This window comes from Python bivittatus, unplaced genomic scaffold (assembly GCF_059951505.1).
Source record: "Python bivittatus isolate LINGU-HERP-01145 unplaced genomic scaffold, Pbiv_v1 ctg000080_np1212, whole genome shotgun sequence".
Taxonomy (NCBI): domain Eukaryota; kingdom Metazoa; phylum Chordata; class Lepidosauria; order Squamata; family Pythonidae; genus Python; species Python bivittatus.
The window spans coordinates 45,938,620-45,965,694 of NW_028277035.1; the positions used below are offsets into that span (position 1 = coordinate 45,938,620).

The following is a 27,075-nucleotide window of genomic DNA, read 5'->3' on the forward strand; positions in this document are numbered from 1 at the left end:
GGTGTTATAGACTAGTAACAAATGAATAATAATTGATAATTGATAAATATATAAATATGTGTTAGATGACATGAGATTTTATATAAATGATGAGTGAAGATTATGAAAGGATGGCACAAATGATTGGTAACTGGCTGACACACGGTTTAAAATGGAAGATGGTTTTTTTAATGCTTTTTATGTTGTTGTTTGTTTGTGTTTGTTGTAAAAAATAAAAAATTTATTAAAAAAAAAAAAACTGTTCTTATGTCCTCTAAAATAAGGTTGCTTGACTTTGCTAGAATAAAGCAAGCACTGGGATGTTTGATGCAAGTTAAATGAATAAATAATGTAGCAAGTGTTAGTAAAACAGTGTGGTTGTGAAATGTAAGTGAAATGGTTGTATCAGTAAGGAAATTCAGATGATGTACTTTGCTTAATTGAAGTACTATTTGCAGTATTATGTGAAGGAAAAATCTCTATACAAAAGAATTCATACTGGGCAATTCAGGTGTTCATAATGGAGATTCTGGTATCTTGGAATTTCAAAGTTAAAATTTCTAAAGAATAAATCAAAAGTAGCAAATCTATGGAGGGTCTTGGCATCTCTATGATTTTTTAACTCAAATATATGTCAGGATTTTCTTTCTCATGGGAAAGGATTCATCCCGTTATCTTTACAACAATAACAAATAATATTTTGGCTACAGAGATCATGTGAAAAACACCTGTTATTGTGTGTTGTGTATTGCGCTATTTACTGCCACCTATTGGCGTGTGTATGCTAGTTACCCAGTGGGGGTGGTATAATGCTATAATACAAGGAGAGGAAAATGTTCAGCCTCTCTGAGTAGTAGTTAGTTGTTTTAGTGTTAGTCACTATGTAGGTTTTATGGGCTATGTAGTTGTAACAAAGTACCAAGTAGTGTACCTCTTCTCTAAGAGTTTGTAGCTAGAGATTTTGTTAAGCTTGTGTTGCTAATAAGTCTTGGATGCTACATTACATGAGAAGATGTGTTTTTCTTTATATTTTGTATGATATTTGCATTTTATGGAATTTTGCATTTTTATCAATAAACACCAGTTAGTATATATTTTCTGACTGGATTTCTTTGGGAAACAAGAAATGGACATTGCATTGTGGCTAATATTTTCCTGGAGTTTTTGCTGCGCTCTGCACAAACAGGAGTGTTTGTGATTATCACTCTGCCCGACAATATGATACTTTCCTACAGGGTAGCTGTGTTAGTTTGTTAAAGTAAAGCAACAAACAGTCTTGCACACTTTAATTTATTATAGCACGCAGTACAGTTTTTATCATTTGTTGTACTGGGTCATGAAATCTTATGCTATAGTAAATTTGTTAATCTGAAAGGTCCCATATAACTCTTTATTAAATTCAAATGTGTAGCAGTAGATGTAACACTGAATCCATGTTATAAATACTGAAAATTCATTTGACAATAATATTTACTTTGGATCTACTATGATTTTTATTTTAATATGTACTAATCCATAAGAAACCTCCTTCACAAATCTGATATTCTGCTGCCATCTTGTGGCAATTGGGTTTTCATATTTTTACCTGTCAAAAATTGTTTGTTTGTTTGTTTTTCTGAATTACACCATATAGCCTTTTCCAGATGAAAGTACAGACCCAAGAATGGAGCAGAATGATCCCCATGACACCATCAGTGGACATGTGCAATTACACTGGGTCCCAATTTCATTTAGCCTCTCAATGTGCAACTAAAGCAAGTAGAATCAGAGATCTGGCATAGTTGAACACATGCAAGAATGTAGGGTGTGACAGGTGGGGTTATCTTGCCCTGTTGATGGATCTACAGCCCTATCTGGAAGGACTCTATCATTACATTGGTGATCATTTTTTCTCCCCTCCCTCTGCCCCCAACACACAAACTCATATAGATGTAAGAGTTGGAAAAGACCATTTAAGACCTTTAGTTCAACCCTTCGAGGTGCGAATCCAAATAAAGTAACCCCAATAGACAGCTGTCTAGCTTCCCCTTGAATACATCCAGTGAAGGAGAGCACACCATCTTTCTTAGTAACTGGTTCCACTGTCAAACTGCTCTTATTGTTAGGAACTTTTCTAACATTCAAAAAACCCCATATACCTTTTCATCTCTGCTTATGTACATATATTACATATTGAAGTTGAAAATTTCATTCTGAGAAGGCTAAGTCTTAAGCCCAAATGACATGATAATGGCAAACTTATTTCTGAAGTTGCACCATTTCAGTATTGTATCAAAAAGATCCCATATGAAAAACTAGCTTTCTATGGGCCCAGACCTTCGTTACTGTATTCAAATTTCCTATAATTAATTAATTAAATAATGGGCTGTAAGCATAAATCTCTACCTTAGGGTGCCCACTTTCACAATGCCATCTTATTCCTGGAACAGATATATCAGCATGAATTGGAATAACCTATTATAGCATTAATGTGGAGGTCTAGCTGGTGTTTCTCAATCTCACCAACTTTAAGATGTCTGGGTTTCAACACCCAGCGTCCCCCAGCCAGCATCCTAGCTTGGGAATTCTGGAAGATGAAGTCCACACATCCTAAAGTTGCAGGGGTTAAGAAACTCTTGTTGCCCAAACAATTGCTAGGCTATGTTTTCTTTGTTGCTAAATAAAGGGAATACATGGCCTATAACAACATAGACATGGTTTCATCAGGACTCCGCAAATCAGGAATTTGGTCCAGCTGAAAACAAGCATTGGATAAGTGTGTTCTAGGGAGAAACTCACAGGGAAGAACGAATACAATTTATAAAATATTTTCCAGACTACTAGGTTCATGCCATTAGTTGGGGGGTCTGGCTGCCTTTAATTGAGAACACTTCTACATTGCCTTTGCTTCAACTCCTCAGTCCTTCAGAAGCACTTTGAAGACAATCTGTAAACTTCTTCAAATGTGCTGAGCTCAACCTTCTTAGAGTAAAGAGTAAAAAATACTGCTGAATGTTTTGGAGTCATATAAAACCTTGGGATTTTCATTTTTCTTATACTCCTGTAAAAGGAACATAAAAATGTTTTCTCTCTCCCTATCTACATAGTTACTTCACATTCTGTGTGTTTGTCTAGTCCTATATATGGAAAGTCCTATGAGGGACCTACTAAGCCATCAAACAACCTTTCCCCAGGAAAGACCTGAAATCTTGGGCCAAAAAGGGTGATGAGGCAGGAATTCATGCAAATGGAGAAGTAGATTACCCATAAGCTCCACAGAACATATATATAAAAGACTTGAAATTTCAAATACCCCTCAAAAATAAATTAGCTCTGCTTGCTAATAGAGTCAGTGTCACAAGAACGTAGAATTCCAGAGTCTTTAAGTGGAAGTGCCTCAGGCAAATGAGCGATGACATCCAGGAAGTTAGTAAAGATTAAGAGAGATGGGGCAACTTAATACCTCTGCCACATGTTCAGCAAAAGTGTGAGAAAACATTGCCTCTCCCCAAGATGAAAAGCAGAGAAAGTCAGCTATGGAGAAAAAGTAAAGATTTGTTTAACACAGGCTCAAAAAGATGCAGAAAATGGTAGAAAGGGTATCATATTTTTAGGCTGAAACAGATTCAAACAATGCTTATAGGATGGCAGGAGGCCTATATTCCAGTTCTAGATGCAATATCTAAAAACTAGCGCAGACCTTGAAATGTTGGACTCCTCAGATATCCCTGTGCACCATGTGAGCCAAAGGCTTTGCTACCCAGAGAACTCCCTCTCCCTCTCCCTCTCCCTCTCCCTCTCCCTCCACATATTCATTATGGGGAGGGAATCTCTCTGAGAGAGAGAGAGAGAGAGAGAGACTGGAGAAGGAGGGAGAGAGACTATGTCTAGTCCCACCAGAGACGAGAAGATGTTCTGGAGTGTTCAGTAATCATGAGGCAGGCAGCCCAGGTCACAACAGTCAGTATGTCTGGGGTGTCAATATAAAGAGCCGGTCCTCTTCCTTACGGATCCACTTCATCAGCTTGTTGACAGCGCTGACAGCTGCTGCTTTGGTACCCAGGGGGCTGAAACATACGTAGAGTTCAAAAGCACTAGTCACCTGGAAAAAGTTTAAATCTCCATTACTAGATGGAACTGGAGCAAAGCAACTCCTCTCATGTTACTCTTGATATACAAAACAAACCACCCTCCTGTTTTTACTGATATAAATAATTGTTGCCATGTTTCATTGGGCCCTTTGGTGTAAGTGAAGAAGTGTGCAAAGTTTCAGTTGGTCTAATACACTAATACGTTTCCCAGATAAAGTTATTCTGCTCTAGGTCCTGCTTTTACTACAATTTTTCTAGAAGCTGCAGCAATGAAATAAATTCTTACCCAAGCCAGGAGATTTTCATTTGATCCAGTATAATAGATGTTATTTAGAGGATGGGAGGAATTGTGAGCTCGGCTATGTAAGTACTGATACAATTCCAGAAGTCTTTCTTTTTCCTCCTCAGTGATGTAGGGAGCTTCAATCTCTGGGCTGGAAAAACACACTTTCATTGAGTTATGCTTTTTGTCATAAAGGTCAGTTAAATAACTATTTCTTTGCCTAAGAGAGTAAATCACTCACTTTGGCAGAATTTACAGCCAGTGATTTTGCTAAATAATGTTTTTCCTCTCCCCCCAATTTTCTGATGAGCTATCATTAAAACAGAATATCTAAATATTAGAGCTGAAAGTCTATTAATACCAAATACTGTTGAGAATTGAGATCAGGACTTTGTTTAGAACAGAAGTGCTTAACCTGTATCTCTAGGGTCACATGTGTCTCCCAAAGCCTCAGGTAGAGACTTAGAACCCCTCCAAAAGTTGTTGCCAAGTTGCTTTTTTTTTAAGATTTTTTTTTCATTTCAGTACAATGATATTTATACGATATAATTACAAATTCTTAACATTCCAAAAAAGTGTAAAAATGTGGCTATGTCAGATGGCCTGGGGATCTGAAGGGGGCTTGCACTGTTGGAATTGGTTGGTGGGATGATCAATACTACTCCCCCCTTCATCTTAAATTGTATATAAGCTTTTATATAGAATTGTTACTAGTTATTTTAATGTGGATATTTATATTTTTTTATTGTTTCTATTGTTTTGAATTTTAATTGTAAGCCACCCAGAGTCACCCTCTGGGGGAGATGGGCGGCATATAAATTTAATAAATAAATAAATAAATAAATAAATTCTATTATTTATATAACTTAGAGTATTGGAAATAAAGAAAAAAAAGATATTCTATCAATATTAGCTACAATTTAGGATATCAATGTTATAAGCATTAAATTTTTTTGGCTTTTTCAATTCAAAGTTAAGCAGGGAAGGAAAAAATAGAAAAAGAACATGTTCCAACTTGCATCAAGGTATTTGTTATATAATGAAAGGTTTTGATTTTGAGGTTAAGACTGAAACCTTTATTATATAACAATTACTTAATATTTAAATCTCCATTGTATTATTACTTGATGTATATATGTATATGTATATGTATATATGTACTGTATGTATGTATGTATATTTTTTCCAAATTGTTGTTTTGATGTCATAGAAGGGAAAAACATTATATAAATTTAATTTAATCCATTTTAATTCTCCCTGATTTTGCCTGGTTCTTTCTCCTGGTCTTGTCTACTTTTTGCGTGGGCCTCAGCACACCATTTGAAGGTAACGTGTAGTCTGTGATCCAACAAACCTGGAGACCTCTTTGCACAAGCTGTATGTAGACATTTGTATACAGATTGTCCTTAGGTGGAGCAACAGGGTATTCTGCTCTGTGTAACGTTCAGGTTTTTTGTTTTATCCCAGAAGAGACTACTAGACTGGAAGGACAGACTTGATAAGTATCCCCCACTGTCAGGTCAGGAAAAGGATTCTACAAACATATTTTCAAAGTGTATCTACCGTATTTACCTACCTCTTCACAATAAATTCTTAGGTGCAATTTGGATTGGACTCTTGAGTATATGTATAGTCTCCTGGAAGTGGGATTAGACTATTCAACTAGGCAACAAACTCTATGGCAAAACTAGGTTCATGGGCACTGCTGTTCCCATAGGATTATGCAATAATCCCCACTGTCTTTGTCATTTGTAGCACCAGTTGGCTACCCATGTTAACTTTTCATTGCTGCTCCCTGAAGTAGCTATATGATGGTATAAGTATCCATGATCTGATGGACCACCCACAGGGTTTTGAAATCTGGCCAGCATAAAACATCAACAAATTATTAGCATAATTGTTCAGATACCTATAACTCAAAAGACTGAGTTGATTTTTGATTCCTAGAGGCCTACTATACATTGCAATTTGTAATTTAATCTATTTTATGAATTCAGCAGGAGCTTGATGTCTCAAGGCTAAATATGGATGCCTTCCTCATTGGAATATACTATCCAACACAGATTAAGTTGATCTCATCAACACAGATGAAATCAGTTTCATAACACAGGTTAAATCAATCCCATCTATCGACTTCAGCAGAGCACTAGAGAGAAGCTGGAAGAGGGTGTTGCCCAGAAGGGACTCTCACCTGGTAAAAAGTCCTGAACTCTTAGATTTGTAGATGAAATGTCGAAGGTCTGGGATTCCCACTTGGGAGACACTATAGAAAGGAGTACGCAGTGCTTCCAAGAGAGCATGATGAACACCACGCTTCTTTAGGCGTTCTTGGAACCTTTGCTTGCAGTGAGATACAGTAAAGAAGTCCTCACGGTCAGTAGAAATCAGGAGAAGGCACAAGTCAATGTTTGGTTCTAAATAAGAAATGTGAGCATGGAAGAAACCATTGGAATTGAACTTGGGAAGACATATTGGAGTCCAAGCTTCTCCTTCTCTAAATGAGGAGGATGAGCTAATGAGATTAAAGAGTAAATGGAGATCTATTGGATGTAGGAATTGGTCCTTTTTCCTCACGAGAGATACTAATTGGTTCTTTGACAATAAGATGGCAAATACCAGGCTTTTAGCTTTGGCTTGTTGGAGGCAAGCACTCACCACATCCCTGACTCCAGCAGCCATAGGCAGGCAACGTGCTGCCCCCATGAGAAAACTGGGGTCTCTAGCCATCAGGTCTACCAAGTTGTCAGTTATACGCTCAGAGCCTGCTAGCAGTCTCCTTAGATCATAGTTCTGCTTCTGTTGGAAGATGTGGTTAAGCTGAGTCAATGTCAAGAGACTGACAATCTGGTAATAGATATAAAGGAGTTCTTGAGCAATTTCTTGCTCTGACTGACGAGTCTGAGCCACCGCAACAAGCACCAGGGGACTCTTGCGCACAAAGACCACTTTGTATCCATCTGGCAAAGAAGCAAAATGGAGAGGGAGAGAATGAGAGAAAGTACATCAATATTTTGAGTTACAGTGGTAAGCCTAAGGCCCTTTTCAAAAGCAGTTATAACTTCAGTGAGGGCTACTCTTGGGAACTGTATGTCCTACTCTAGCCATTTTCTGATATATGATTAGTCTTTGCATGCAAGGGATATTTTATGAACCTCTACCTGCAGTTTGAAGCGGTACAGTCTACAGGTTTACTAGTTCTGTGAAAAGTAGACCTAAATAAGAATTAATGAAAAAGATTCTTAGGTTTTGAAAAGTTGTTACCTATGAAGTTTTGACTAATTCTCTTCCACCTGTAGGTTGGCCACCAGCATCTATTTTAGCAGTCTAGTCATGTTCTTCTGTTCAGACATGAATTTCGATCAGTTATAATACAAATTGACTTTGGACCTGCTTTTTACAGAAACATCCTATTTTGTTAATCTAGTCCCTACCTGATGTGAGCTTCTAAACTGAAGATGAAATAGCATATTGTCAAATTTAGCCAAATTACAAAAGCATTTCTGATTGTTTTGTGTAAACTCAGCACTTTCAGCCAATAATTACTAAAGGCCACGTCTAACATTTCCCAGTACTGTCAGGTTAGCAAGTAGCACCAAGACAGCTAGAGTCAATGCCATATTGATATCTGCAAAAGACATTGCACTCTCATTTCTTCTGTCTTTTTCTCATATCTTCTCATATTCTATTTTCCAAAAGCAAGACCAGGCAAATAACAGTAGCCTACTGGGTCAGGAAGAAGTGTGTGAATTAGTACCTGCATGAATAGATCTGATGGCATTCTTCTCTGCTTCTACAAAGGAGACTAGAGCCATCATTACTCCCATGGTACTTGACAAAGCCTCTTCACACCCATAGCGTGAGTATACTGGCTTGCCTGCCTCACTTAGAACAAAGATATGCTTCTGGTGCATGCGCCAGGCTTCCATAGTTATGTCTTCTTCTTCTTTTCCTGATAGGACTGAATCCCGACGTGAAGCTTGTGGTGAAAGTTCCAACTTGCCCTCATTGTTCTGCCTTATCTCTTCTTCCAGATCCAATGCTATACCAGTAAGTTGTGTGCTTAGCTCACTGAAATCCTTGCTGATCTCTTCCATCTTGATCTCATCTCGTTGAGGCTCTTCCCTCTCATCTGGGCTCTTGGGGGCTGATTCTGGATTGTCTGTACTGGTTAGGTCCTCATATGACTTGGTGTGAACAAATATGGCTCCCTCTTGGCCTGCCCCTGATAAAAAATACCAGAATAATTGGTCAGTTTTTCAGAACAGAGCTAGGCACTAGTTTAAGCTGTGACAAAGGCATCAGAAGAGAATGATTTGCAAAGCTCCTCAATGCATAGGCACGCACAAGATGATAAATAAATCAAGGCTTTCCTTACCTTGTGCTAAAATTTCTGTTTCTGTGCTTTATGTTAACTAAGGAACAAGGGGTCAGTAGTAGATTACATTTATTTTAATGAATGTGCCATACCATCCTTAAACCATAATGGATGCTCTTCCTTTGAAAGGAAGGTAAAACATTTCATTTTAATGGGATAACTGTAATATCTGAGCTTGAAACTCTTTGATTTTGATTCAGGGACTTGAAATTCATTATCTGTCTTTCTTCCTTAAGTAGGGCATGTATATTCTTTAGGTACATTCAGTGTTTTAGTCAAAGAAGCCTGGATTTATTGAGTATTTTAAAGCAGTCAAAGAAGAACAGAGCATTAAGCTCCCAACAATAATTTGAAATCAAGTTGAGAATTTCAGAATACAGAGTCCTAGATTCACAGGAATATGACCCATTAATCAGAAACAGTGGTTTTTATGCTATGGAAATATATGGGATTGGAATTCTGTCATAATTATTCTCAGCAGTCTAGATTATCTGCCCATGTATTATTCTGGATGATTTTTTCCCCCAGTGCCATGCAGAAATTAGCTCTGCTTTGTAGTTTATTTTATCTTATCTTGCATAATTGCTGATATTTCTGATGTATATGCTTGGAAAAATTTATATTATTCTTGCCAATAAAACCCAGGCAAGTGACCACATTATTTAATGTCACCCTGAGACTAGGGTTTTGGATGAATGAATTTAGTGGATTTTTAGATTTGATCTAATCATAGGTTTATAACTTTGCCATCTGCAGTGGCTGCCCATCTATTTCTGGGCCCAATACAAAATGTTCACACATTAACCTATAAAATCTAAACAGCTTGAGGTCAGGCTATCTGAAGCAGCTTCTCCTCCTATAACTTTCCAGTAAGGCAGAGCAGGTGGCTATCAGAGAAAGAGTCTTTTTTTTCTGGTTTGCATAGAATGCTCTCTCCAGAGAAATTAACCTGATGCCTACATTATGACAGTTTTGACACCAGGTAGGAATCTTACTTTCCTAGGCATTTGAGGAATCGTATTGGCATTTTCGAATGTTAGCGTTTTGTTGTCATTTTCGTGCAACTGCATGCTGCATTTATTGCTCCTCCTGATTGTACTGGTTATGCTGTTCTCTATGTAGGTTTTACTTTAGGAATGATTCCCACAGAGGATTCCTTGTGGAAAATATATCACTTGCCTGGGTTTTATAAGCAAGAATAACGCTTTCTGGCTGATGTCCTGTTCTTCTTAGTAAACTATCACTGTACAGAAGTTCTTCCCACTCACACAGCAGATATTCATTAAAAATATCAGAAAAAGAGGAAGGTCTTACTATCTTCTAAAATAGAACTGATCATAATGGGCATGCAGACTCTGTCTGAATATATGAAATACATGAAGAAAGAGTGAACGGATCAACAGGAGGGGAAAGATTAAGAAAGGTGTGCTTAAATGGAGTTGATGAGGTTCTCAAAAAGAGAGAGGTGAGAATTTTAAAGAATAAAAGGCAATGTATGAAGCAGTGAATGGGCATATTAGAAACAATAATGGTTTGCAAGAATAGAAAGGTAAACTGAAGTATAATGAATGGTGTTAGTGTTAACTAGGTTTACTTATATTACCTTTTCCTTGTCTCATTCCTTAATTTCTTTGGCTTTCTACTTCTTACTCCATTTCTGAGTTTGGCATAGCTCTATTTACCTCCCCCACCCCAAAAAAGAAAAGCATGAGAGAGAGAGTGTGTGTGTGTGTGTGTGTGTATGCATCATAATAATATTATTCCACACAAAATGCACAATATACTGTCTACCGTAACTTACCTGGTTCTGTTCCCTGGGTCAATCCTGGGGTTGGACTCTCTGACCTCTCAGACTGCTGTCCATCTTTTGGGACCAAGGACCCATTCGGCACATCACCCTTCTTCTTATAAACATCAGCAGCCATTATTAGAAACTAGTGGAGATCTGCAAGCAAACAAACCAAACCTATTAACCTTTATTGTCCTGATTTATTTATTTACAGGACTTACATGGCTGCCTATCTCATATAATGACTCTAGGCAGCTCCCAATAGTCCCTAAATCCAGCTTAGAACTCTCCAACTTGAATTAATAATCAAGTACATTTGAGTTTCATTCTATTATACTAACTATATTAGGGCATTGCCAGAGCAGAAACACTTTAGTATAATTAATCTTTTTAGTATGAAGAATGTAAACAGATCTATTAAACAGTCTGTTTGCACAGGTCATTTTCCCATGTTAACTGATCTGTCAATCCAGTTGCTTGAGTTCACATGAACACTGAACTAAATATAAGGGCTATAAATTAAACGTAAGAGCTGAATTTGCTTAATGCTCCATGTTAAAATGTGACTAGCTAAGTTTGTACTTCGACAGGTTGTATGAATATAACCAAAACCTTCTTTAATTTCTTCTGCTCCACGTGTGAGAAGGTTGGCAAAATATCCAGGAACGAACTGATCAGCCCAATGGATTTCAGATGAAATGTCCTTTCTTTCTTCTTCCTCCCTCTGGCCATTGGAAAGTATATCTAGCATAGAGTGGCTTGCTCAGCAACATCCTATAAACTTATAGCTAAGCAGATCTTTGAATCAAACCAATTTTCAGAGACCTTAGTGACTTCTCCTGGGGCTTATCTCAGGCCTGCAATTTCTTCTGCTGGCTTAACAAGATATCGAGTCGTTTGGTCCCAATCCCTTGATCAGAAGGTAAGGAGAGCTTTAGCAGAGGGAAATATTCAAACATTGCGATCGGGCCTCATAATAGCCAACCCTTCTTGAAACCCACTAGCATTATATAACAACTTAGTGCAAAGGTTACAGCCGTTCTTGGCACAAGATCCTGACCTCTCAGTTAAGAGGCCTGTCCTTGTATCAAAGCCATGGTTTGATAAGGATTGTGTGGAAGCAAAGAAAGCCCTTACCTCAGCATATAAAATGTACAAAACTGAGAGTGGAGTCAGGAATTTAATGGCACTTAAACATCTTCTTACTCTCAAAAAACAATACAAGTGACTAGTGGCAGACAAAAAGAGGCAAGACATTAGGTCCACCTGGGAAAGGCTTACAGAGGCAGTAAAGAGTAAGAACTCTTCCTTATTTTGGCATGTAATAGCTTCCCAAACTACTAGAACATATACTCCAACAGATTTTCATATATCACCTGCTGTTTGGGAGTCTCACTTTCGGAGTCTGTATGAAGACGCCCCCAGTGAGGAAAAAATGTACAACTTGAAGGATGTACCTAAATGGCAGCCAGTCTCAATGTCCGAAATTAAATCTCTTATTGATCAACTTAAGACAGGGAAGGCCCCTGGTGCTGATTTCATCCCGGCAGAACTACTGAAGAATAATAGGGAGTGGTGGACCCCAGTCCTGGCATCACTATTTACCTATATTGACTCCACAGGAAATATCCCAGCGGACTGGGGCTTAGCGATTGTGGTCCCAATTTTTAAGAAGGGAAATAGAGATGACCCTGCAAATTATAGACCAATAAGTTTGCTAAACATAATTAGCAAACTTTATGCTAAACACCTGCAAGACAAACTTAGAGACTGGTTGAACTCCAACAATCTGATTGCTGAAGAACAAGCAGGCTTTAGAGAGGGGAGAGGCACAATTGATCAATGCTTGGTTCTCCAGCATTTGATTGAAAAATATATGTCCCGCAGAGTGGCTTCACTATATGCTGCCTTTATAGACCTAAAGGCAGCCTTTGATTCTGTCACCAGATTCAAGCTATGGGAGAAGCTAGAAGCCGCCTCTATTGATCGCAGACTTCTCTATTTATTACGTGTCTTACATTCTAACATGACCCTTAAGGTCAGGTGTAATGTGCAAGGGGCTCTCACAGAATCGATACAAGTTAAAAAGGGGGTTAAACAGGGGTGCATTTTGGCTCCCTTGCTCTTTAATTTCTACATCAATGATATGACTAAATGGATAAATAATCTTAACCATCATCCCCCTAAAATAGGGAATCGTAGTATTGCCCTATTGCTTTACGCTGATGACACTGTAATCCTCTCCAGGACACCAGTGGGCCTAAAAAGAGCCCTGCGAGTCTTGTTCCAGTACTGTAATAAAGATAAACTGGAAATTAATTTCCAGAAAACCAAGGTTATGACCTTTGCCAAAAGACCAAGAACACAATCCTGGTACCTCAATGGACACGGTATAGAACAGGTGACTACTTTTAAATATCTGGGTGTGGTCATACATGCCACTGGTTCAAGGACTGCGCATTGTGAATATGCAGCCGCGGTTGGACAGAGGTCAGCTAACGCTATCCTCAAACTCTTACGTTTAAAAGGAGGACATTATGCCCCCGCCGCAATTAAACTTTTCCAGGCGAAATCGCTTGCCCAGATGTTGTATGGGACACACCTTGGACCTTCATCCTCCTCCTTCTTACCCCTGGAGAGAGTCCAGTCCAAATTTTTAAGAGCAATTCTACAATTGCCTCGCTGTGTGTCAAATGCCTGCTTGCACCTGGAGACTGGCCTTTTAAAGGTTGAATCAAGAATCTGTCTGTCATCTTTAAATCTATGGCTAAAACTTAACCTTTTCCCTCAAGGCCTTGCTCCATTAATTCTCCAAGACAAATTTGTTTCTTCATGGACCAAGGCTGTCGAGTGTAATCTTGCAAGGCTAGGCGTTGCCCTGCCTTCGTTACTTCAGCTGGGCTTTGACAAGGCAAAACTGAACCTGAGACAAAGGGTGGAAGACATGGAGAGGCAAGCTGATCTAGAAAAAGTTCCATCGTTTATGGCCCCAGAATCCACTAGATATACTGTAGCTGCTGCCAGATATCTCAGGCAGCTAGAGGTAGTGAACTACCGGAGGGCCTTTTCACTTGCCCGATGTCATGTACTCCCTTCAGCTGTGCTGGACGGTAAATATAAGGGAGTCCCATTGGTTAAAAGGCTGTGTCCATGTGGTTCTGGGGAAGTGGAAACCACTGGGTATGTCCTCTTACGGTGTCCATTTTATAGAGAATTACGAACAAAATTGATTTCTCCAACAATTAGCAGATATCCTGGCCGACCGGATGCTGAATATCTTCAAATTCTCCTCAAAGATGAGTGGAGTAATGTTACAGTGCAGGTGGCAAGATTTTGTTCAGCAGCTCTTAAGAGCTGACGTATTATTGTGAACAATTGATATAAGCATTCTGTGTTTCTATATTTATGTACTCAAAAACCAATATTAACTCTTAATTTTAATGGTTTATAATGTGTAATTTTAGGACGATTGAAGCCATGATGCATAAACTATTGTAAATGATTTTTAATTATAACCGACAAGTACCTTGACTAGCATACTTTTGGATATACAATCCCTTATTTGGATTGGACATATGTCATGTCTTTCCCTTTCTTTTAATATTGTACTGGTCTAATTGACTGTAATAATAATAATAATAATAATAACAACAACAACAACAACAACCTTAGTGACTAGTTCTGGTCAGACAGTCACCAAGGTTGGTCGAGATGATTCAAATGATCTGATATATTGCAAGACATTGATATAAACAATAGGGCTACACACACTTCAACAATAGTTTGGAAGAAATGCTTTGGATTTAGAGGAAACACAGGACCTCTCTGCCATTTATAAAACATAGGGAATCTGCTCCAGCCCTTTGATCATCTTAGTTGCTCTCCTCTGAATCTTCTCTAGCTCCACTATATCCTTTTTGAGGTGCACCAACCAGAACTCCACACAATGTTCCAGATATGGTCACACCATTGATTTATATTAGGACAATATGATATTGGCACCTCTATTTTCAATACCATTTCTTATTATTCCTAACATACTGTTGGCCTTTTTAATAGCAGATGCACACTGCGTTGAGACCTTCATAGAACTGTTTACCAATACTCCAAGAAAATTCATTAAAGCAGTCACATCTTTTTGGGGACTAGCATAGTAGCGTGAAAAAAAAATGGGTCAGTTTTAATAAGCAGCAGAGAAGTGCTGTGTTTGTGCAGGGTTCAAGACACTTCTGAAATATTTTTGAAATAAGTCTCTATATAGCAACATTAGGCATCCTGGCTCTCTCAACCTATTTTAGACTTTCATCCCTATTAGCTTTAGCCAGTATGGCCAATGGAAGGGATTGTGAAGAGAATTATAGTAAAAAAATATTTGCAGGCCACCAGATCACATCTCTGGTATGTAGCATATGCCTTATTTAGCAGTGCTGGTTCTCAATTTCAAGCACCTTTTTCCTAATACTGTACTTAACTGATAGGAAAATAGACAAGGATTTTTTTTTTCTTCCAAATGAGGTACAGATAGCTATAGCTATAGACGTTACTGTTGACAAGCCTGGATGCTTTTGAAGATTAGCATTTGCTTAGGACAGTTGTTTGCCTGGAAAATTTAACCCTTTATGTAATGCCTCAATGGAACTTTTCTCCCTTCTCTTTCCTTCCCTGTCCGGTTACTCCTTCTCCTGACCTAATCTTTTTTTATCTAGTTTTGTTCCCCCAATTTTCTCTTCCCTTCCCAATGAAATTACCTCTTTCCTTCAAACCATCTTCATACTGTTTGTTTTCTTCTTTGTTGCTATGTCTGAGGAAGGGAAATATATGTGTTCTTGTGTATTTTCTATGACTGAGAGATGGTCGTTGATATGTGCTAGTGACCATACATCCTTTATTATAAAGGACCTTTATTCCAGAAAGCTGTACTTTAGATTTATTTATTTTTCAAAAACTCACTTTTGTCCCTTATTTTGGTCATTTAACTTTTACCATACAAATGGTACCACTTAATGCACAGTCTTTCACATTCATGTGAAAAATAGGGAAATTGGATTGTCTTTTTAAAATAAATGTACATATAATATTTGATTTTCCTTTGTAAAGCAAAGTTAAAAACATAAACAATTAAAAAAAATTTATCCTTATGAACCTCTTTCAGATTTGCCCCTTTTTCAGGTTTGTCCTTTATTTTTCCCAAGAAAATACAGTCATTGTAATATATGCAGATGAGGAAATCAATTTATTTGGTAAATGAGATACCTACTTTACTGGCAAATCATTTTAACTAGTAGTTATTAATACAACTAATTTAAATACAGGTTTTTTTGTCCTCACTCTGCTCTTTTTGGAGTGTAGCCTCTCTTCCTCTCTCTCTCGCTCTCTCTCTGTCTCTCTCTCTCACACACACACACAAAGAGAAATCTGTAAACACATATACAAGGATATCAGTTGCACGTATTTATTGTGTGAAAGATCTCTGGGATTGGTTTCAGCTCTGGTTGGCAATCCTAAATGGGTCGGAAAGTTGGGCATTGCACAGAATTTTTGTCTGTGCTTATAATTTATTCTCTTTCATTTCAGAGGAGCCATCTTAAATTCAGCGTTGTCTTCCTTTTGGGTAGCACTATAGTTTCTTTTTTATCTCTGGCACTTTGTAATTCAATAAATTGTGATTAGTAAAGCTCTATCTCATTTTCTCAAGGCCAACTAGTGTCTTATCTAGAAATTACTAAATCTTTATTGCTGCAGGAGTTACCCTAGACTCCATTCCTACCTCATGATTCAGAATTTTTTTCCTCTTGCCTTCTAGTGTGTATTTTCTGCTGGGGGTTCAGAGTTAATGCATTTATGTTTTTTTTTTCCAAAGAACTTTGGAAACTTCCAAAGTTTCAACTAGGAATAAAATATAAGAAAACAGAAAAAAAAAAGAGTTGAAAAGGAGAAAAGATCAGAACAGGAATGAAATTTAAAGTGCAAAAAGAAAAAAGCAAAGAAAAAGAAAAAAAAGGATAACTTCTGACTTTCTTTGGTACAGGTACAGGTATATAATACAGTCACTTCTTACTCTAATATTTAAACTAATACAAAGTATTTCTATAGCTATAAAAAATATCAATTGTCAAACCCCAAAATTACGACTGCATTTATTTCGGTTTCAATTTTGGTTTCAAGTAAAAAGTCCAAAAGTGGTTTCCAAATAGAAACAAAGAATTTCAAAGTCTTTTCTTTAAATGCATTTATGTTCTTAATGCCATCATATTTTATAGAGCTGGTGTACCAAGTAATTATCTCCTACACAGGTTCTTTGTAAGAAGTTGGTTCCACAGACTGGAAAAAACTGTTCTATGAAGAACAGAAACGAAAAGTATTTATAAGACCAGATCTGAGCTCTGTTTAAAGTGGTGTTGAACTTCTGTGCAAGAAATGGAAGCCTTACTTCTGAAGTGCCATTTGAGTTCACAAGTGAGAAAGAATTAGGGCAACTATATCTGAGCAGCAAAAATCTGGGCAAGCACTAAATGGTAGCAAGGCGATACAGAAAATTATAACTCTTTGCTACTGTGTAGTGCCAGATATGGTAGCTTTAAACAAATAAAGAAATTTCCCTGAATGACAAAATTTCTATCCCCAGTTGAGTTGGTGTCCCCAATTAGACTCTGCTACCAGCAGTGGCAAATCAAGCCATACCCTGAAAGAATTACATTACTTTCTGCTAAGTAAGCATAGGCACCCATTTATCCCTAAGAACATGAACTTTGGTGACTGTCTTTGGATCATACTCCTACAATAGATTGTGGCTGGATTTACCTATTGCACTTAGCCAAAATGTGGCTTATTTGGTTGCTTAGCATGACATGTGAACCCAATATTGTGGCTTCTTTAACAAATCATGCTTTACAGAAATTATGTCTGAGTGTATGTCTGAGTGTAATGTGTGAATCTTGCATGTGAATGTATCTAGAGAGAACTCTTCTTCCACCCTCAGTTTGCACTTTATACCAAGCTGCCAACACAGTTAAACTTGGGAGGGGAGGAAATGCCAATTAAAAATATTCTATAAATATTTTAAAATAACATTGTCATTTGCCTGGGAATGAAAAGGATCCTGAAAACCAGTTTGCTGCTTAGTAATTTAGACTGTTCTGAAGGTAGACAATTCAATTGCAGATTTCTCTACATTAATTATTTGTGTTTTGGTACAATCTCTCCCTCATTCTGAATGATACTGTGAGCTCAAACTAATACATAATTCTGGCATGTGTACATGATGCCAATACTCTTCACTTTCCTTCCACCATGTGTTATCATAGCTCTTGGAGAAAAATCTATTGGAGCACATTAATAACAACTCAAACCTCTGTTTAATTTTCAGACTCTGGTAAGTGGTGCTGATCTCACAAGAGATGGATGCGTATGAAATTCAGTTAAGCTGCATTTCATTGTCATCCGCCGCAGTAGCAAGTTTTGGTTGCTTAAGACAGTGCTGAGAATATGTAAAACTGAAGACAAATATCAACGGGCCTAAACTCTGCATATTTCTTCCTGTTTACACTTCCAGCCCAGGAACATAAAGGGTACTTACAGTTTTGACAGGAACAAGCTGTTGAAACAGAGAAAGCGTCAGTGAGAGTCTGCTTCTCCTATTGTGGATGAAATCTGAGCAGAAGGGGAAGGACGTAAATCTCCGGGGGAAGAGGAGGAGGAGTTCAGTCAGCAGCGATCTCCTTAGGAAATTCTGCCATTGGAGTCTAGAACATGTCTTTCAATCTCTCCAGCTGATGCTATCTTCTCCAGCTACCGCCAGGAAAGTACTGTGCACTACCTACTTCTCCTTTCAAAGGTCACTTTCTCAATGCCACAAATCCCAGTGCATCTTGGGGATTGTAGTCCACAATTCTGCAGTTTGCCGTTTTGACAGACAAAAGGTGAGATTCACCGCAAATGGAAGGGAGTTAGGTGATCCGCACCTGCCAACATCTGAAACGTAGAATAGATTTAAGCCATCCCTCTATCCAGAAATTCTTGATCTCTTTAATAATGATGAAAATATATGGGATTCAAAGTGCCATACATGCATAATTTCTAATCTTAAAAAACAACAACAACACTATAAGGTAGGTGAGAACTTTCATTCTCATGTTATAGACAGAAAGGAAGTTTTAAAAAGTCTAAAACAACTTTTTATTTTAATGTTTTGAGTACTTTGCATCACATTCACATTTTCTTGGAAAGAAATTCTTCTGGGATTTGCTTCCAAAGAAGATACTCTTTAGATATGAAAGAGGAATTATTACAAAACCTTGCCCCAATTAAAGAAATATAATTGGGATCTTCTGTGCCAGCTTAAAAGAGAATGTAAAACATGGCAACATAGTTTATTACAATTTTTAGTAGCTGCATTTAAAATGGCTATTTTCCCTAAAACTCTATTGTTGTTTCATTCTATTTCCAACTACTTGGCTTTGTAAAGAATATTTCATTATTTCTTCATAATATTAAAAAAAAACAAACCCTAGGATTAGGCAAGCCTTGTCTGGATTTTCTCAGGCTACATCCAAGTTGTCCTTTCCATGATACACTAAACATGATCTGCATATTTGGGGGATTGTACAGTAATTGCTTATGGCATTTTTGATATGGCTTACTCAGACAAGAAAATAAACAGTTAATGAATTTCAGTTTAGAAGTGATGCTGTTTCCTCGAGGCATACTAGAGAGAATGAATTGTGGTTAACAAATGTTGTCAAGTAACTGACATAAATCTAGGTTGCACAGAGAATAAAGATGCATAAAATAAAAAAGATCTGCTAAAAACTAGATAGATAATATACACATTCATATTTACCCTATATCTAAAATGCTGCCCAAAGTAGGTCTGTTACAATTAAGCTAAAATATAGTTTGCCCAAATTTGATAGAATTGTGGCTCCTTTGTCAGAATTCACACATCACACTAAACCAGAGTTTTTAATGTTAAATGTGTGAATACAATAGCACTGGCTACCGTATTTAGTATCTCCTGACAAGTGGGTGGTAGGGGTTAGATAGAATGCTAAAGACTTTCTCTGTGTACCCTCTTTATTACTCTGCCTGTTCTCTGTTTTAAAAGATTGCTAATCTTAAGTCATATCCTTCTGCTTTTCTTTCTAGGGATGTATGCATGAAGCATATGTTCTTGGACTCTCCTCCTGGTAAGAGATAAGTGCTAGCCTTAGCCTATCCTTATGACATCTTGCCTTTAAATAAACCTAATTTCTGTTTTAATTATAAAACAACCTGCTTCAATAATCATTGCTCAAGTCAGATTTCTATCCTTAGGAATGCTCACACCCAGAGAACCCTTCAATCTTCAATATTTAAATCATGGTTTGTGGAACAAGGTGTGAGAGATGGATAAAACATCTGTTATTGTTGACAAAGAAACAGTAACTTGAGCATGCTAAGAGTGTAGCTGCAATACTAAGTACCTAGCTGCCCAATGCTAGGGAGAGATAAGGAGACATCGCCATGGTTACCAAGGGGCCACAAGATCGGAAATGGGGAAGGGGAGATCTCTCTGGGATGAGACAAGGTAAGACAGAACCAGTTTGGGGTGGCTTGACCTGTCCAAAGTGATACTTAGCAGAGATCTTTTAGGAGTGCATGAACTCTTGCCCCCCCCCCAACCCTTATTAGCCTAATAAAAACCACACCCTGCATAGTTAATCACCTATTTACCATGAACATGCGATGTATGAAGTGGGAGGGACCAGGAAGAAATCGTAGGCGGGCGGAAAAGATTGTGACCTCAGAGCACCTCAGCCAATGGGGGAAGTGGGGAAGTTTGAGCATCGGCCCAGGGTTGTATAAAATGTGCTGAAATCTGTAAGAAGTGTGGCTTCTTATTTGCAACGAAGCCCACCAACCTTTGCAAACGCTTCAATAAACTTTACTTCTGACTAACCCAAGGAGAGAGTCATGAGTGCATTTCTCACAATTGGGGGCTCGTCTGGGATTCTAACGGTCTCCGGGTAGCCTGGGAGGCGACCCAGAAGAGGAAGGCGCACCGTGCTGATTTCAGTGGTTCTCTGAAAGGCAACGCTCCCTCGTCCGGTACCTGTGAAGAATCCCAGGATGCTAAATAGAGGTTGGTGAAGAAGTAAAGTGACCCCCCGGAAAAGAGAGCCTCGGAGAAATCAACCGGGCAACTTTGTGCACAAACCCAGGTGAGAAATTGCGAACAGCAAAAGAAAGTACCTCCTGGGCAGTTGGGGGGTTGGGTAGTCCTGTGGGAAGGGACCTGAATGGTGAGATGCACCTAGGGATTGTGAAAATCCTGGTAAAGTGCAAAGAGAGTGCGAAAGCGAAGTGGTGTGGTGTCTCTGTAAAATTGGAATGGTTGGTCTTTAAAAGTAGCCAGCGTGTGCTGGGAGACTAACAGTGAACGGCAACCGTAAAAGTGGGCCCCTTAAACTCACTGATGGTGAATCCAACGTCTGTTGGAGGTGCTCAGACAGGAGGGCAACACAAAGAAGGTCTACAGAGGGTGTGATTTCAGGTCCGGGAAGTGCCTAGCAAACTATGGTAAAGCACTGTGGGGGAGTGCCTAGTAGTTTGTGGTAAAGCAGTTCACAGTAACCAACCTGTGTGCCTAGCAAACTGTAGTTTGTGGTAAAGCACTGTGGAAGGAGGCTGGAGTAAGGAAAATGTGTTAAGAGGATCCAGAAAAACCCTGAATTTAAGATTGATCCAGAGGGCCCTTTAGGAAAATTATTACGAGGCTGGACCTCTTCCCCTTATAAGGCCCTTAAGAGAAGTACCTATGGAACAGGGGCAGAGTGTGGATAGACCTGAAACAGCAACGGCCCCTTTGTATCCAAGATTGCAACCAGAGTTAAGACAATGCCAGACGGATTTAATTATTTTCCCCTTGGGGTCTGGAACTAAGGACATTGAGAAAAAGAAAACGTGTCCCTTAAGAGAAGTACCTATGGGACAGGGGCAAATTGGATATGTAAATGCCCCTTTAAGTGGCTGCAGAAGTAAGGAATTTTAAAAAGGAAATGAAGAATCTCATAGAGGATCCAGTAGGATTGGCAGAACCATTTGATCAGTTTTTGGGACCAAATTTATATACTTGGTCCTAATTGATGTCTGTTATGAGTATTCTGTTCAGAGGAGAAGAGAGGGGATTAATGAGACATGCAGCTATTGTGGAATGGGATAGGAGAAATCCCCCAGGGGAGGGAATAGTAGCAGGAGATCAGAAGTTCCCAAGTATGGACCCTAACTGGGATAACAGCAATCCAAATGGGAGAAATAATATGAAAGATCTAAGAAATATGATGATTCAAGGCATAAGGAATGCTGTGCCTAAGTCTCAAAATTTTAATAAAGTATTTGAGATACAACAGGAAAAAGGAGAGGCACCCTCAGCGTTTTTACAGCATCTGAGAGATCAAATGAGGAAATATTTATATACTTCCAGAGGAAGTATGAATCCAGAGGACCCAGTAAATCAAAGTTTGTTAAAAGTCTATTTTGTTACCAAAGCATGGCCTGATATTCAGAAAAAGATTCAGAAAATAGATGCTTGGAATGAGAAACCACTTGAAGAATTGTTGAAAGAAGCTCAGAAAGGATTTGTTAAAAGGGAGGTGTTACACACGCTGCTCCCAGGTTTGGCTTATGGTCACTCACTCACACACTCACAGCCTGTTGCTTTCTACCTGGGTTTTCCAGATAGGTGCAGCTGGAGCAGACAGACACACAGCCCTGGTCAACAGCCGGGAAATAATTAGGGATTCACACAAATCACTTCCAACCGAACACTGAGGCACAAGAGGTTCTTTGTAATACATGAGACCCAGTGAATTTAAAGTAACAGCAAAACTTTACTGGTTGCAAGGTACATTTGCTCTTTCTCACACACACACACACACACACACACACACACACGCTCATCCACACTTACCCAAGTCCTTCCCAACTAGGCTGCCAGGCACTAGCTAGAGGGATGGAAGCTGCTAAGTCTGGATCCAAAGGTGACTCAGATGACTCAGAGTGGGTGGGCTTTGGGACCCCTTTCATCCCCAAAAGTCCTTGCTGGGTTGATTTACAAGTTGATGGGATTGGGGTGAGGGTTTCCATGTGCTCAGGCCCAACTTCCTTTTTTTGGTTCAGGTCCTTTGTTTGTTCCTTAACGACTTGCTTCCTTCTTATCTACCTCCCTGAAGGGATCTCATAGATAAGTTTCCTGGCTTTTGTCCTCTCTGCTTATGTGCCTGCTTCATCTTTGGGTTATGGCAGCTTCAGCCTAGTTTCACAGAGGTTGAGAGAATAGAGACAGAGAGATGGGAATGAGAAGTAATGGAGGAGACATGAGATGCGGAAATCGAACAGGGCCTGTTAGACCCCCAGCAAAATGTTTCCATTGTGGGGAGCCGGGGCATTTTATGCAGCATTGCCCTAAATTACAGACGGAAGAGAGAATAATTTTGTTGATGACATTTGGGGATGGTGAATAGGGGAGTCAGGAAGTTTTTTTTTTAACTTAAGGTCCCACCAAGAACCCTTGAAAAATTTAAAGGTGGGACCTCATGAGGAAGAATTGGTGCATAATTTAAAACAAAGTTTGATTACTGCCCTTGTGTTGGCTTTACTGTCCCTAAACAAGCCCTTCCATCTGTTTGCAATGGTGAGCAGAGGAACAGCTTTAGGAGTCTTAACTCAAAATTGGGGAGGTAAGTGACAACCAGGGGCCTATTTGTCTAAACTATTAGACCCAGTAATCAGAGGATGGCCAGTTTGTGCACAGGCAAGTTGCAGCCACTGCTATTTTGGTGCAGGAAAGCAGAAAGTTAACTTTTGGAGGAGATTGGTGGTAAGCAGCCCCACCAAGTCAGAACAATTCTAACTCAAAGGGCAGGCAGGTGGCTTACAGATTCAAGGATTCTAAAATATGAGGCAATTCTGATGAAAAAGATGATTTAGTTTTAACTACTGATTCCTGCCTCAATCCAGCCACCTTCCTGTGGAAAGGAGAAACAGAACCAAGATCTTGAACATGATTGTTTATATGCCATTGTCAGTGGGGAAATGGGTTCTCCTAGACAGAAGAGAAATGGTAAACAAACAAATAATAAGGGAATTAATGGCTATTCTACATCAAGGAAGCCAAAGTTGGGGGGGCACAAGCAATGAATGATCTAATGCTTAGGAAGTATGGCTGTGTTGGAATATATACTGGGGTTGTCCTCTTCTTTATCTTTTCTCAGAAATAAAGGATTTCTAGCACAAATACCCCCCTTAGAATTTGCATTCCACAATATCCAACCAGGAGACTGGGTCCTGATCAAGTCCTGGAAAGAGTCTAAGCTGCAACCAGAGTGGGAAGGCCCGTTCCAAGTGCTCCTAACCACTGAGACATCTGTAAGGACAAGAGAAAAAGGGTGGACCCACTATACCAGAGTCAAGGGCCCAGTGGAAGAGCCAAAACCTGAGTGGACAATCCAAACCTTAAGAGGACCCGATGGACCTGAAGTTCCAGAGAAAATAAAGTCACGCTGGAGTATGGTGTCCTGGGGATGGGGGGTTTGTTCTACTAGTCATTATTGGGTTGGTTGTGGTTTGCTGTGTGGAATGTCAGTTCTTTTGTGGGGAAGAAGTGAAAGAGGAAACACATCATGTGGAAATGACCAATGTGTGTGAATGTGTGTGTTTTGTGATTTTAAGTGTATAACTGATTGCTGTTGTGCTCATTGTGTAGACTGTTGTGTGGTAAGAGAAGGTGTGATGACATGGATTTAAATATCATTAAGGTATAGGAGAAGGAGAATTGGAAAACATGGAGTTATCTGACAATCCTTCTGAGCCTGATCAAGGTGAATCAAATTAAATGTTCATGGGATGATGAGGAACTATTCCAAGAACATCCTGTGAAGTTCACAATACTTTTAGATTATGGGAATAATGACAGACAAAAGAGTTATGCAGTTTTAGAGAAGTACATGTGCCCAATTGGGACCAGGTCTGGTGGACTACTGAAATTGGTGGGTGGACAGGTAGCACTTCCGCCCAAATAAAGGGACTTAGAGATATAAAGAAGAGAATTCCTGCTCCAAACTGTGGTGATAAAAACTAATCCAATTATAATTACTATAAGAAGTACCTCCTGGCAGGAACAGGGTATGGAGATGCAAATGTCTGGGTAGAATGGGTTAAGTATACTGTAAAAAGCTTAAACAAAAACAATTGTTATGCCTGTGCATCTGGGAAACCGGTGGTCCAAGTGGTCCCCTTGGATGGAAAAAGAATTTAAGAGGAATGAAGTGTATAATAACCCTGTACCAGGAAAGGACTGCTTGGGGAGATACAAACTGTCTCTCTCTCTCTCTCTCTCTCTCATTTGTTTCCACCATTAAAAGACAAAGACAAAGTGCCACCCTCATTCTCTACAGCGTATGGCAAGGTGTAGGATTCACCACAGCTATAGGAGACTTAACAACATGCACTGATGTTCTGAATGTAAGTAAAATAATTGGTGGGCATGAGAATTACTCTAACCTGAAAATTCCCAGGGCTGATCTATGGTGGTATTGTGGAGGAAGAAATTTAAGATCCACACATCCTCCCTTCTGGACAGGCACCTGTGCAATTGTACAATTGACTATTCCATTTACCCTGGCATTTGAAAAGGAAACAGTAGCTAGAAAGGAACAGAGTAAAAAGAGATGTTATAGCAACATCTTTTGATGATAGAATTTATACTGATCCTATTGGAGTACCAAGGGGAGTTCTTGATGAATTCAAAGCTAGGAACCAAATAGCTGCAGGATTTGAATCATTCTTGTTTTGGTGGGTAACCATAAATAAGAATGTGGACTGGATAAACTACATTTATTACAACCAGCAAAGGTTTATAAATTACACCAGGGATGCCATAAGAGGAATAGCAGAACAGTTAGATGCCACTAGCCGAATAGCCTGGGAGAATAGGATGGTTCTGGACATGATATTGGCAGAAAAAGGGGGAGTTTGTGTAATGTTGGGAGGTAAGTGCTGTACGTTTATACCCAATAACACCGCTCCTGATGGGGCAATAACTAAAGCCTTGCAGGGGCTAACCACTTTGGCAGAGAAACTAGCTGAGAATTCAGGGATAGATACTTCCCTGACAGGATGGCTAGAATCTTGGTTTGGGAAGTGGAAAGATATGGTGGTATCAATACTAGCTTCCCTGATAGCAGTGATAGGAATTTTAACTGCATTAGGATGTTGTATAATTCCCTGTGTTAGGGGCCTAGCCCAGAGGCTGGTTGAAACAGCTATCTCCAAACAAATGCCTCTGGAACCACCACCTTACAGTGAGAGTGTGTTCCTCTTAGAGGATTCGGCAGAAAACTCCAGAGAAAGGGAATGTGAAAATATGCTTTCCCAATTGGAAGGAGGGTTGGAACCTCATCACACACTCAGAGATGTTAGGAGCCAAAGGTGACAGGAAGCTGCAATAATGTTACAAGAGCTTGACAGAAATTAATAAGTGTCAATAATAAAAGAATAAAAAGAAAAAGGGTGGATTGTGAGAGATGGATAAATATCTGTTATTATTGACAAAGAAATAGTAACTTGAGCATGCTAAGAGTGCAGCTGCAATACTAAGTACCTAGCTGCCCAATGCTGGGGAGAGATAAAGAGACATCGCCATGGTTACCAAGGGGCCACAAGATAGGAAATGGGGAAGGGGAGATCTCTCTGGGATGAGACAAGGTAAGACAGAGCCAGTTTGGGGTGGCTTGACCTGTCCAAAGTGATACTTAGCAGAGATCTTTTAGGAGTGCATGAACTCTTGCCCCCCCCAACCCTTATTAGCCTAATAAAAACCACACCCTGCATAGCTAATCACCCATTTACCATGAACATGCGATGTATGAAGTGGGAGGGACCAGGAAGAAATCGTAGGCGGGCGGAAAAGATTGTGGCCTCAGAGCACCTCAGCCAATGGGGGAAGTGGGGAAGTTTGAGCATCGGCCTAGGGTTATATAAAATGTGCTGAAATCTGTAAGAAGTGTGGCTTCTTATTTGCAACGAAGCCCACCAGCCTTTGCAAACGCTTCAATAAACTTTACTTCTGACTAACCCAAGGAGAGAGTCATGAGTGCATTTCTCACAAAGGAACAATGGTTGGGTTTACACATGACCATAACAGTAACAGCATGGTTAGATGTACATAACATGCTAAGTAAAAAACGAACAAATTGCAGATGTAATTAATAGAAAAGAGGTCTTTAAAAAATCCAGGCGTGGCAGGAATTTGATGGTTCCAGTTATACCTTGGTGCTCGCAAGTACTGTGTCCCCTATTCTTGTCCTAGAGGATGGAATTGCAGTTGTTTTTGTTGTTATACTCCTTCTCAAACAATCTTACAATGAAATATTTTTATCACCTACCAGCACCTATACAACACATTGAATCAATATGTAGTTTGCAAACAGTGGAGTCTAGCTTAATTTTGGAGATAAGTCAGTGAATCTTGATTAATCAATTCATAATAGTGTGTTATGTAAGACAACCTAGCCATACTAAAGTTGATATGGTAATTCCTGAT

General features: G+C 39.1%; 1 protein-coding gene and 1 long non-coding RNA gene across 3 annotated transcripts; one reads left to right on the forward strand and one right to left on the reverse strand.

The window, feature by feature from the left end:
• Positions 1–38: 38 nt before the first annotated feature.
• Positions 39–18,311, reverse strand: MON1A (MON1 vesicular trafficking associated A). 2 transcript variants are annotated; one of them, XM_088133994.1, is made up of 6 exons: positions 18,073–18,311; positions 10,509–10,652; positions 8,087–8,554; positions 6,524–7,289; positions 4,336–4,483; positions 39–4,025 (listed from the first exon to the last, which is right to left on the reverse strand). In XM_088133994.1, exons 2-6 carry the CDS (start codon positions 10,630–10,632, stop codon positions 3,963–3,965), a joined length of 1,569 nt encoding a protein of 522 aa, XP_087990120.1. In that variant the 5' UTR covers positions 10,633–10,652; positions 18,073–18,311; the 3' UTR covers positions 39–3,962. The 2 variants fall into 2 exon arrangements, with proteins under 2 accessions (XP_087990120.1, XP_087990119.1); XM_088133993.1 differs by having other exon boundaries at positions 41–4,060; positions 18,073–18,305.
• On the forward strand, positions 18,306–26,597 carry LOC148216688 (uncharacterized). Its single transcript, XR_015794832.1, has 3 exons — positions 18,306–18,415; positions 19,641–20,061; positions 20,439–26,597. It is a non-coding gene; the product is annotated as an uncharacterized LOC148216688 (long non-coding RNA).
• Positions 26,598–27,075: the final 478 nt, after the last annotated feature.

What these genes read in the sequence shown, in the direction of transcription:
- MON1A (XM_088133993.1), bottom strand. Translation starts at nt 10,632, where the DNA reads ATGGCTGCTGATGTTTATAAGAAGAAGGGTGATGTGCCGAATGGGTCC. An exon ending in AGTTCAGGACTTTTTACCAG is followed by an intron (nt 4,484 to 6,523) that starts GTGAGAGTCCCT and finishes GTGTTTTTCCAG; the next exon opens with CCCAGAGATTGAAGCTCCCT. An exon ending in ATGAAAATCTCCTGGCTTGG is followed by an intron (nt 4,061 to 4,335) that starts GTAAGAATTTAT and finishes AACTTTTTCCAG; the next exon opens with GTGACTAGTGCTTTTGAACT.